Source organism: Micropterus dolomieu, linkage group LG01 (assembly GCF_021292245.1).
Source record: "Micropterus dolomieu isolate WLL.071019.BEF.003 ecotype Adirondacks linkage group LG01, ASM2129224v1, whole genome shotgun sequence".
NCBI classification, from domain to species: domain Eukaryota; kingdom Metazoa; phylum Chordata; class Actinopteri; order Centrarchiformes; family Centrarchidae; genus Micropterus; species Micropterus dolomieu.
This window is the reverse complement of record NC_060150.1, coordinates 25,707,181-25,720,037: the sequence shown is the minus strand read 5'-3', so window position 1 is coordinate 25,720,037 and position 12,857 is coordinate 25,707,181. Positions and strand designations below refer to the sequence as shown.

Genomic DNA, 12,857 nt, shown 5'->3' with positions numbered 1-12,857 from the left:
CACTCTTCACTCTCACTTAGGTGTACCACTGTTATTACCGTGGATGGGGCTGTCTCACCTCCAACATAAACATAGGTTGGGAGACGAGTGTAAACTTGGTGGCCAGGGCATTGCTGTGAATTGTGTGTGTGTGTGTGTGTGTGTGTGTGTGTGTGTGTGTGTGTTTGTGTGTGTTGTGTGTGTGAGCATATGTGTGGCAAGACGGAGCCCTCCAGTCCCTACCAGCCCACCTGGCCTTATTTAGAAGAGCAGAGAGGAGCCAGAAGCAGCCACTCTCAGAGGACGCCCAGTGTAATAGAATGTGTGTGGCTCATAACCATGCTCATTTGCCCCAGAGAGAAATACCATCGCTTGCCACTATGATCCGTACCCAGAACAGCCTGTGACTTCCCTTCGGTAAAAATATTGTCTGTTTTCAGTGTTTCATTTAGGTGCAGCAGCACTAGTAGGACTAACTGTAAGAATTCCACAATCTCAGAGGCACAGTTATGTATTCTTTACTTTTCCTAACACTCATTAACACCCACTGACTTCCTTTATGTGTTTAAGTGTCATCACACAGATTAAGATAACAATAGTCTCCACATTAGCATTAGTGTTATCATGGAAAGTGCACATCAGATGTGAGATGACTGACCCGAGGAGGCCCATTAGCTCATGTGGTAAAACCTTGATCAGCATCATGAGGAAGTCAAGAGCCCATTGTCTTCTAGCTCACCTTTGAAATGATTCCTACGAAGAGCTCTGCTCCACAGGTTGTTGAAGTGCTTTGACTTTGATGGAATAATCTTACCACTCTGTCTTTGTTAGCTGTTTAAAGTTATTTGCCTACTTAAATTTGCTGGCTGAATCTATCATTGGAGAATTTTACATCTCTATAAGTTGCGGCCAGGGTTGCAACAAACGACTATTTTCATTAATCTGTTGGTTATTTTCTTGATTAATTGATTAGTTGTTTGGGCTATAAAATGTCAGAAAATGGTGAACAGTGTCGATCAGTGTTTCCCAAATCTCGAGATGACGTCCTTAAATGTTTGTTTTGTCCATAACTCAGAGATATTGTTTAATATCATAATGTCATAAATATTCACATTTAAGAAGCTGAAATCAGAGAATCTTTACTTTTTTTCTTAAAAAATTACTCAAACAAATAGATCAATTATCAGAATAGTTGCAGATTAATTTGATAGTTGACAATTAATTGAGTAATCGTTGCCGCTCTAGTTATGGCACAAGTAAATACAGAACTGCATCAAAGTGACTCATTCTCATTACTTGATGCTATTTTCATGCTTCACACTAGTGGTTCTGCTTTTTTTTGCCCTCCCAGTTTAACTTACAAGAATGAGTAAGAGTCATTTGGTGTTGTTGCTGCATGTTGTGTTTTGTATCTATGCAGAAACTGGCCAGGATATGACTGGTCGTAGATGTCACTGGCCTCCTCTGGCATGGTTGGCAGAAACTTGTGGTGGAGAGACATGGCATTAGCTGCTTGGCAAGGCTGAACGTGATAGGAAACTTCTCTTGGGACCCCTAGTGCCCTCTACAGCTAACTGAAGGGATACTGTTATGTGTCAACAGTTGTATCTCTTAGCCTAACTATTAACACCAAGCTGCCTTTGTCAAACCTAAATGGCCTAGCAAGTTTGAAGCAGCCTGCGTGAAAAAGTCCCAATTATTTTGTTTTGTTATCGGCACTTGAGTTGACCTTCCTGACTCTGTGGGAGGAAGGCTGTTGTTTTAACAAACCCAGCAGCATGTACCTCAGTGCTGAATGAGGCGCCTCACCTTGAGACGGCATACTTGAGGTTTTGAATGGCACGGCTTTGTTTTACTTTGGTTCGAGCTGTTTTTTTTTGTAGTGGTTGACTTCCCTGAGAAAATGGCATTGCAGAGTTGCAGGGTCAGTACTTTTCGAGGATGCCTGTGGTAGCTCCAAATGAGATAAGTGGCGTACCTCAATGAGGGAGCCTGTACCAAGGCTAAATATGGAGACGTGAGAGGAGTGGAAGGGCAGACAAATAGCTGTCACAGTTGCTGTCACAAGCAGAACAACAGCAGACCTCAGAATATGTGTCAGTCAGTGACTGAGGCTACATCCACACTACTACATTTTCGTTTTAAAACGGAGACCTTTTGCTACGGTTGCACCTCCCGTCAAGACTAAAACGGCGAATGTGAAAACCTAAAACGGAGAAGTTTTAAAATGCTGCCTACCCTGTTTTCCTTTTAAAACGCCAGCGTAGCGTTTTAGTGCAGACGGGAAAATGATGACGCAGACACTCGTATTTTGTGTTGTGATTGGGTCTTATAAGTCATGCAAAGCAGAAACACAATGCTACTGGCAGAGTTTTAGTTGTGGGATTTTATTAAAATATAACACTTATATTTTAATTTGCATTTTGCCGTATTTACTTTGCGACCACTCCCAGTCTGTTTTCCGCTATTATAGTTGCTTTGTACTCCTGTGTTACTTTCAGTAACAGTTCCACCTCGTTGTTGGTCACTGCAAAGAAATCTCTGATGTGGTTCTTCATCTCTAATAGTACTTTCTTCTTTTGCCGAATCTTCTGCAACTGCGGAGAAGACAATCTGCTTCCTGTTTACCCCGGCACACACATGCCCAGTGTACGTGAGATCAATTCTAAAATGCAGCTAAAACACTAGTGTGGACAGAGATTGTTTTCGTTTTAAAACTCTGTTTTAATGTAACATAGTAGTGTGGATGTAGTCTGAAATTAGTATCAGGGGGATATCCCACCCTTTGATCTATCACTTTAAGAGCCAGACTCAGGGAAAAGTGTTTTGGTTGTACATTCCAGACATACCTCCTATATGTTCTGGTATGGGGCTGTTGGCCTGCACATAAGACGTATAGGCTTGGGTTACAGATGTCCTTATAAGTAATCAATCAAGATAAAAGCTTTCTTCAGACGGTAATGTGTTTGTTCACAGGGTATATATGTTTCTGTGTCCTCATCTAAAGCTTAGCTATTAAGGCACTCACTCACACCTTGAGGGCGTCAAAGCAAAGAGATAGCTCACTCCCACATAGGTTGAGATACTGTCATTCCTGTCTGGCTTGTCTCAGTGCAGAGCAAGCCATTACTGTATTACTCTACAGTGATTTTAAGTTCCTGAAATGTGTCTTATTTATCAACCAGGCCAGAGCATGAGTCAGCAAGTTTAGACAGTAACAGGACAGAATCTACTAAATGAACCTGTGTCAAGGGGCATATTCTGCTTCATGTTCTGTGTTGACAGATCAATGATGATACGTCTGCCAAGGTGATCTCCTCCAATGGAGTAACGCTGGGCCTGTTTTGGGAGTGACCCACCCAGTCACCAGTTCCTTTGCCAGTAATTGATACAGCCTGGCAGGGGTCATAACAACACAGCCCTCTCTCTGCAGGCATATCTTAGTGTAGCTGATGTGGACTGTCTGGCACTGTCTTTCAATAGACGCTGGGAAGTTTTCAAGGGGGGAAAAGGGTGACGAGTGATGGTGAGGGTGGAGAAATTCAAGCAGCTTTAGCTTCAGTCATTTACTATGGTTTTGCTGGGGAATTCCAGCCATTGGCACGCTACGGCGAGTATATATAGCATGTTGCAAAGATGTGTAGGTGAAAAGTAAATAACTCTAACATGTGCTTTTCAGCTACCATCAATAACAGTTGGAATTGGGACCCAGATGCATTAGGTCTTCCCTGGTAACGGCCCTTATCATGTAATGTGGATAGCTGTAATCATGTTACATTGAGGCCACTGAGCTTACATTGATTGTGTGTCCTATTACCCAGATCCATAAAATGTTTCCGTGTCAGCATGCATTGCAACGCCGTGATCCATGGCCAGGGGTTATGGAATAACTAAAAGCCAAAGCCATGGTAACAGGCTATTATTTTCTCAGGTGTTCAACACACTGTAACCTATAGAGGAGAGTAAAATGTTCACCTCCTCCACCTGCCAATACTTTGTCTCTCAGCTGCGTAGGAGTTGTCCTCCTGTTGTGTGCTAGCATGCTAGCGCTAATGAGGCCAGCTGTCCAAATGCTCAGTCGGGTAACCAGAAGGGATTGCAGCCTTTGTTGATGCTAGGTGTTACATCTCCTGTTGGAACACAAATTTTTGTTTCAACACTGCCAACCATTTGGCACAGGAAGACTGTCTCCATTCACCCCCCACACCACCAAGTCTTTACTTTTTCTCTCACCAACCTTTGCTGTACTTCCCAGCTCCCACTTTATTCGTCCCACTGGCCGCTGCCACCTCCCATCTGCACACACCAGCACATTGATTTTCTCTCCACAGTTTTATATTTGATCATTTTCTCTTGACACTGCCGGCAGAGAACGTTGCCTTTGTAATCGCTGACCTCAGCTCCACACCTGAGTGGATGTGGCCCTAAACAGCCTCTCAGACTCATCCTGAAGCACCTACTGTTTCAGAATGAAGTGTTGTACCCTGTTTGGGCTGCTGCACGGAAAATACATCACCTGGCAGAGGCGCTCTGACAGAAAAGAGAGGTAGGGATAGGGAGAGAGGAGGTGTAAGGCAGACAAGGAAGAGGAGAGAGAGGAAGAAGGACAGACCAGCTTATATAGACTAAAATGCAATATAAATCCAATTAATTATCACTTTGTTTGAATGGGATCCCGACTCCCAGGTTTTCAATTGTAATATTGGCTTGCCTGTTAAGAACCTTAACACGTACCTGGATAGCAATCCATCAGCCCTGACTGAGCTGAACGTATCTCTTGAAAACTACAATATAGAGGTGGTCACATCATGGTAAAGGAAATATATAATATTGTGGATAATATTGTGAAGAGGGGAAAGAGGTTGAGAATGAAATAGCTCTCCTGATAAACCCCGAAAGGATTTTGCAGCTGCGGCACAGCGGTGTTGACCCTGCAAACGGCTCGCCAAATAACAGTGCTTCTCCCTCCTCCTCCGCCACCTTTCATCCCTCCGCCCCCACACCTCCTTCCTTCCACCTCCCCCTCAGCTTGAACCCTACCAAGTTTGTGTGAATGCTAGCCGGTTGTAATGACCTGCACAATGCAGAGAGAAAGGGAGAGACCTCACCAAAACAATTCTCCTTGATTGAAACAGAGGATCATGATTCTCCCAGATACGCCTCCTCCTGACAAAAAACATAACCAGCCACTTCAGAAAGAGGTGGGCGAGTAGAGTTGGGGTGAGTGAAGACAGATAGGAAAAAAGAAATGTTCAGGTGCTTTGTACAGTCAGTGCATATTCAGAGAGTGAATGCAGGGTGTGTGTATGATGTGAGATAAAGTAACTGGAGAGGTAGTTTCAGTGCTGCAGCCCGGGCCCTCTGCTGACTGTGTTGCTCTCACTGGAGAATTGATTTGGCCTGTGTGAGGATCTGTAGCTCTCTCAGTGGAACAGAGAGATGAAAGGTCTTTGCCAGGGGGGGGGGGGGGGGGGGGGGGGCGGGGGGGGGGGTAGTAAGTAACACAGGTGGAAGTGAGAGATGGAGTAACTGGGTGGGAATGAAAAGAAGACACAAGAACACACATTTGAAGCAGACAGTCGGTCAGGGAAATTTACTCCCCTAATAACCCTCTCTGTAGGCCGGCTGTCTCTGTGTCTCCTGGCTCCTTCAGCCTATAACACAACCGACCAGGTCACAGCGACTCCCACACAGCACACACCACTTCAGCCTGAAATCTAATGATCTCACACACTGGTACTGTATGTGTGAGTGCAAGTGTGAATTTTCTCTGGTTCTCTGCAACGTGGAGCCTGTTGTTCCTGAGTTTGTTTTCACTTTGGCTTCATATTTTTCTCTTACATTTTAATACATCAAGGCATCCGAATCATCAGTTGCATTATATTTGATAACCCTCAATTCCTTTTCTTGTTAGTGCCCTAGCTGTTTTATTCTTTCCTGCTTCAACAATCCACTTTCCCCATGGGCATCATTTAAGTTTAATGTTGTCTGCTGAAGTTAGGCCACAGCCTATTTAATTGGTGTTTCCAGCTCCTTACCCATCCTCCTTCAAGCATCCCCTTTAATCGTTTTGACATTTAAGTGACATAGTACATATATTTAACCTCTTCGGCTCTTGACCTTTCACATTATCTTTCTCAAAGATAAAAATACTTAATGTGTGTAACCTGTTCACTCTCGCTTCATTAAAAAAATAGACATAATCTGACCAGCCTTTCTAACCTCTGTCCCCCTTACACAGTGACTAACTACAATAGTGTGGTGGAGGCCGGCTCAGACTCAGATGATGAGGACAAGCTGCACATCGTGGAGGAGGAAGGCAGCCTGGCGGATGGGGCCGACTGCGACAGCACCCTGCCAGACGACGAGCACCCCAGGGAGCACTGCTGGGACGGAGGTGAGACCAGACGCACACTCATAGGGCACATTATTATCATCACACATCCACACTGAATCATGCCAATACACACCTCACCTTCCTACCCACCATTTCCACAGGGTTCTGTGACTTGTGTTTTCTGCATTGTGAAAAAGTTTGGCACAAGTACTTATTTAATCTTATTTTCTGCTTTAAAATCTTATTTTCCTAGCATGTGAAAAAATATGCCACTAACAGCACTTGATTCACTATTTGCCAGAAATGTATGTAGGTAACTGCTAGTTTATTTAGACAAGACAAACAAAGTCTTTTATGCCATTAGTATCATTTAAACTACCCTGGCAGATTTCTTAAGATGTATATTTTCTTTCATTGTCAGTCAGTACTGGCATCTTTGGGTTGGCAAAGTCTCTTTGAATACGATACTTATTCCTGTCTGCTCAGGATAAGAGCATTGCTTACAAATGTCTCAAGTTCATAAATGCAAATGTGTCTTCATTTGTTGTTACAACATCAATTGTTTGAGTGCTGCTGTCTCATTTTGACCTCAGCTGACGTGATGCAAGCTAAGTTAGGAAATGTATGCGCTGACATCTGTGCACAGTACCAGGCTTTGTCTCATTGTGAAACACAAAGTGTAGGGAAACAGGTACTACACGTGGAGGGTTTCCAACTAAGGCAGGAAGCACGGTATTAAACAAAGACAATGCCAACAGACCGAGAGACCTTCAAGAATAGAAAATAGCCTCGCAACCAAAGGGCCAGAGGAGAACTTTATAGCACTGGTGGGCATTGGAGGGGCCGCCGTGAACTTCTTTGTACCTCAACCCATGGGGAAGTGACATCAGAGGCAGCCCACTGTCACAGGAAGGGCTTACACCCCCCCTCAAAACAACAATTGCAGGTGCTGAAGGATGTTGGTGTGTCAATCTGGCTGAAGGCCTCTGCGTTGCTGCTCCTGACCTCATACTGCATGTGTATATAAGTCTGTGTGCGTGTGTGTATATTTGTGACGCTGTTAGTTTTGGGCCTGTGCCAAATGCAGTATGTGCAACACTGTGACAAGCTCATATGAAATGTAATTAGATATTCAGCCACAAGAATATTTATTTAAGGGTGTTGCTCCTTGCACATTTTGGCTGGGTTGTTCATTTGTGAGAGATGTGTGAGACTGTGTGGGGCTTTGATTTAGCAAGAGTTCAACTTAGCACATGCGAAAATGTCCTGCAACCTATCACTTTCAGTTCAGGGAGGGATTTTGAAAAATTCCTCTCCACTGAGTTGATCTTAGTCAGTTTCAGTTGCAAGGTTTCAGTTGCACATGCACATATACATGTACACGCTTAAACCACAGACCCGTGCACAGTGTAGTCACCTATTCCCCAGATTATCCTGTCATTTTCATCAGTGCTCTCATGTTTTACCTCCTTGAATAAAGGGAGAGTTGGAGGAAGAATAATGTCATTGGTTTTGGCCAGGGTTCGTGAACATTAAACACTTCAGAAGTATGAATTACACTGAAACAACTCAGCGAGCTGGGTGAGCGCCACACTTATGCCTGATCAGGCATATTCTCATGTGCACACACACACACACACACACACCTCTTTCTTGCTCTCTCACTGTCTCTAGGCCTCATCTCATACATCATACATACTTTACTGTCACTCTGGATCGGACTGATGAAACACGGAGAAAGCCACAGTCCTTTAAACAAACACACTTCTCTCGTCTCTCATCTCTTCATCCGTCCCTCTGTTGGTTTCAGAACAGCCAAGTCTCTGGTGTAGCCTTGAAAAGTGACCACCACCCACTAATCTTCTCCTGAGCATAGCCCAGTTTGCTTCAAATTAAAACCTTGACACCCCTTCTCCTGAGACTGCCGCTCTCCAAAACCTAAAGGTGGTTTTTCAGTGCTTTGAATCTCTTCTTTCCTCTCCTTTCTCCCCTCTTTTTTACTCTCTCTCACTGTTTCTCTTGTTCTGAATCATTCCTCTTGATTATATGGTATCATGGGCACCCTGCTCGCTGTCATTACTCATTCACTCCTGAATAATTATGTAGTAGTGGAACAGCCCAGTGTTGTTGCAGTAAACTACAGCCTGCTGTCCTCTAAGAACAGGCTGACAAACTCGAGGGGAGGAAAATGTAGAGAGAGCTTTGTCCTAGGAGGGCTTCTCCTTTCTATTTGATGAGTTGAGGAGCATGATTACATCTCAGAGAATGGGCAGGCTGGAACTGGAAAGCTTTGATATCGTGAGGCTGCAATGGCACTTAATGAGAGCGAAACACAGGGTTTAACTGCAAGAAAATGTAGCGTTAGACCTTGTTTGAGGGTGTGTGATGGGCACTCGTTCTGTACTGCATTGTTCCAACCAGCATTGAAGTTTCAAGGTTTTCATGCACAGTGACACTATTTCCTCACTGTTGGACTGACGTGCAGTGATGGCATTTGACGTTCCTTAGCATTGGTCTAAAATCCATTTGTATTATTTGTGAAGCAGGGACTGAATACACAGGAACACCTACATTCCTGCGTGCCTTATGTCACAATGCGATGTTAAACTAGAGCCACCCCTCTGGACACAAATGCTTGGTAGCTCTTAACCAATGATAAGCAAATCATACTAAATTTGGAAATACCTCTCGTCTACTCTTGTTGATGGGAGGTAGAGTATCAAATCTTTACTAGGGCTGCCCAGACTAAAGACTTTCCTAGTTGTTAGTTCATTAGTCGACTAGTTGTCACACATTGATGATGTTAATTTTAATTATTTTAATATATTACAGGGCATCCGAAAATGTTTTTTTTAATGATTCCAGGGCTGAGAAAGAATCTTACAGTAATCTTACAGTACAGTAAGTAACATTTACAGAGAAATACAAAACCGTAGTAATGAGACTTTATAATAATAAACATTTTACAAGGGGCATGAAGCCTGTTAAATGCCAACAGCATACGCGTTAATGATTCTAAATGTGTCGGTACAACCAGCAAGGAGACTGAACATTTTGTTAATTTATTTAAACAGCATATAACATCACACGTCTTGTTCTTCAAAACACGGGAATAAATAACTTACAACTTCAAAAGAAGAAATACTGGTGGACAACACAATGGATGATGTATGCTCACAAATTAACTTGCTACAAACTCGCTCTTCTCCTGTTTCACACCTCTCCTGTCCCCAGCTGAACCTGCTTTGTCTTCATTTTTCCCTGGAGTCACAGTCCTGTTGGAGCCACTGTAAATCACTTCGGTACTGCATTCCCTATTGTTAAACTGGCCAAAGCTCCTGCGCTAGCGCTCTCTGAGTGAGCGTCCAGTCAGGGTGGAGTTATCTTATCGGACCACTAATGCCCCCATTCGACTGGATGGTACCAGCTTAACTCGTCTCGATTCTACTCTACCCCAGACCTGCCAAATTGTTGCATTTTTATCTTTGTGTTTCTTTCTCAGTGCTAGAGTTCTTTTCAGAACTTGATGGCTTTATCTAGTTTGTTTTCAAACTGGTTTTGAACTTGAATCGTTTGTCTCTTCATTATACTCACGCAAGATTATGCCACGGCAGTTTTGTGCAGCGTCGCTTTGACGACCGGCTACATTGACGACCGGCTACATTGACTGGGTACTATATCTGCAATAGAAAAGTGAGGAGAGGGCAACAAAGCGAGTCAAGTCGAGGAGAATGGAGGCGAGTTAAGCTGGTACCATGCACTGGAAAAGGGGCTCAACTGACTAACTAGCTAGTGGCAGCTAATGCAGTTAGCAGTATTGTAACGCTGTAAGTGATTTCTGTGTTACAAGAGAAAAGGTCATGTTGCAAAAATCCCCTGATACTTTCATCCAAATGACATGGCCCTGAATGGAGTTAAGGGATGATTGAAATTAATGATTAACTAATTAATTAATTAACTATTTGAGCTGTTTGGGCAAATTCCTGTCGCTGATATGTCCCATCCAAGATAGACTCATGAACAGGTCTGGATCATGGATGTATAAAACTGGACACATTGTCGGAGCCTTTTCATTCCTATCAAAGTTGCTCGGTGGCTCATGAAGCCAAAAAAGTTCCACTGTGGAAAATAACTGGATCTCCTGCATCACATGGCCCATAGAGCAAGTGCACTAGAGACTTCCTGTTTAGCCCTCTGCTAACTCAAATTTGGATAAAAGGATTTAATCGTGCAGCTCTTCTAGACTTTTCAAATGTTATGGAACCAAACTGATCAAATTCTGATGATATGAAATGAAATGAGTAATTAGCAGGGGTTATCCACTAAATTATTCACCATTTTATAGTTGCTTCTAGAGTCTATGGGAGAAACTTTGTGAAAAAAGAGAGGGGAGTGGGTGATCTGGAGATCTTGTTCTAAGACGTACTATAGTTAGGTTACACTGTAAAATGAGTAAAACTACTTTTTTAGATCATAACTACAGCCGAAAGTCCGGCTATAACCTCACGGGGCCTTCGTTCTGGGGCTTTTGGAATGATTTTCCACTTGTGCAGTGGTGCATTCACATCCCTGCGTCAGCACATAAATGGCCTGTGTGATGTTTCATGTCAGGGGAGCAGCCTGATAACACGGGGCCGCCTCAGAGAGGCTGTGAACCCTTCCGGCCATGTGCTGTACTTAACAAAATAGCCGAGTGAGACAGACACACACACACACACACACACACACACACACACATGAAGAGCGAAAACAACAGCTTGTCATACCTTTGCACCACAGACCCCCAACTGGGACTACTACTTCACACACATGCTCGACATTTAGTAGCCTAAAGGTTTATTTGAGTGTTTGGATGCTGCCTTTGAGCAGGGTATGCAAGCTAAGCACAGTAAAATCAGCACTTTCCCACATGCAAGTTTTACAATATCTTTTCAACACACAAAAAAAGAAATGGCTTGACAAATTGGGAAATGCACTAGTTTTCTTCTTCAATACCACTCTTATGTCTGTCTATTAAATATAAGGCTACAGCCAGACGGTGATTAGCTTAGATTGACATAAAGACTTACAGAGCCAGGCTAGTGGTTTCCCCTGTTTTTTAATGTTTAGTCTAAACCAACCTGACATGGCTGTTAGCTTCATATTAAAAGCACAGATATAAAAGTAGCAGGCTCTTGATTTTTTTCAATTATCTCTTGACAAGAATGTAAATAAGTGTATTTCCCAAAATGTCAAGTTTTTTGTCCCAAAACTGTTTCTTTAAGATGCTAAAACAAATGTGGCAAACATGTCTAGAGGGTTTTGTTGACGCTAATGAGGTCATGGGAGAATAACTGTGTGATATACGGGGGTTAGCAGCCCCTAATGTGTTTCTGACCCTCCACTGAATGATGAGAATTCCACAATTTGACTTTCTCAGCGCCTGCTGTTGCCTTCTGCTTTACACACACACACACACACACGCACGTTCACCAACACACAGCCTCTTTCTCCATATTATCTCTCACAGGTTTTTTTATACAGGGCATGGTCTTTAATAACCATAGCAACAAATGACTGTGCTTGTTTCAGGGCTTTGTTCACCAGAGTAAGCCAGGGCAGGGCTGTATGTAAGAGTACTGGTATGCACTGTGCGTCGGTGAGTCATGAAGGGCTACACCTGTTCCCATCTCCGAGGAGAACACATCTGGCCCCATCTTTCAACACACAATTCACAAAACACAATTCTCAAATCTCAGCTAAGCAGGAGAGGGTGGGGGACTTGATTCAATCCATAAGACATCTGCTCAGTAAACACTGTCTACAGTATCCACAGTAGCCTCACTTTGCTTTTAGCACCTTTGTAATTATTCTTCGTAATGATACACATAGGCACACTACCATATCCATAGAGGAATAATACTCGGTTTAATTGCCGACACACTATACTTGGTTCCGTTATCCGCTTCAGGAAGCTCTGGGAGAGAAGAGATGGAAAGAGGGAAGGAAGCTTTCATGCATCCTAAACTCCATCCTCAGGTTACACTTCCTATAAGTCGCCGCTTTGTAATGAGTGCTCGTTAGACTAGCTGGCTGGGATGTGATGTGGAGGAAGAACACGCTCAGCTCCCAGATGCAGGCTCTCATTTGCTGGGATATTAAGTACAGTCTGAAGGCCAAACCTCTCCAGAAAGCAGAGCGTGGTGTGTGTGTGCGTGCGTGCGTGCGTGCGTGCGTGCGTGTGATATCTATCCACCGCAATACACCAGAACAAGATTCATCACCTAATTATCAGTCCCAGTCTCAACAAGTACCTTACCTAACATTGTGAATAGAGGCTTGTCATTCAGTTCTTACAAAGAGCTTGATGCTCATACAGTAGCCTGTGGCCTTTGAAACTAATACTAATTAGTTTTCTCATCCTATTGTGAATAATAGCATTCAGGATGTTTGTTTTTTTTTCTCCCGGCGGCGCATGCCTCATACCGGGCTGGTGATCATGTCATGATCAAGGGCTTGGACTCTTAAGATCTGGTTCAGTTATAATGACACTCATTGTGAC

General features: G+C 43.4%; 1 protein-coding gene across 2 annotated transcripts in view; it reads left to right on the top strand.

Annotated features, from left to right (window-relative positions):
- zeb1b (zinc finger E-box binding homeobox 1b) overlaps nt 1–12,857 on the top strand; it is a 69,448-nt gene that overhangs the window by 46,010 nt on the left and 10,581 nt on the right. For both annotated transcript variants that reach the window (XM_046062392.1, XM_046062399.1), the window contains exon 2: nt 6,221–6,376. In XM_046062392.1, the coding sequence (XP_045918348.1) occupies nt 6,221–6,376 (156 nt within the window). The remainder of the gene's footprint in view (nt 1–6,220; nt 6,377–12,857) is intronic.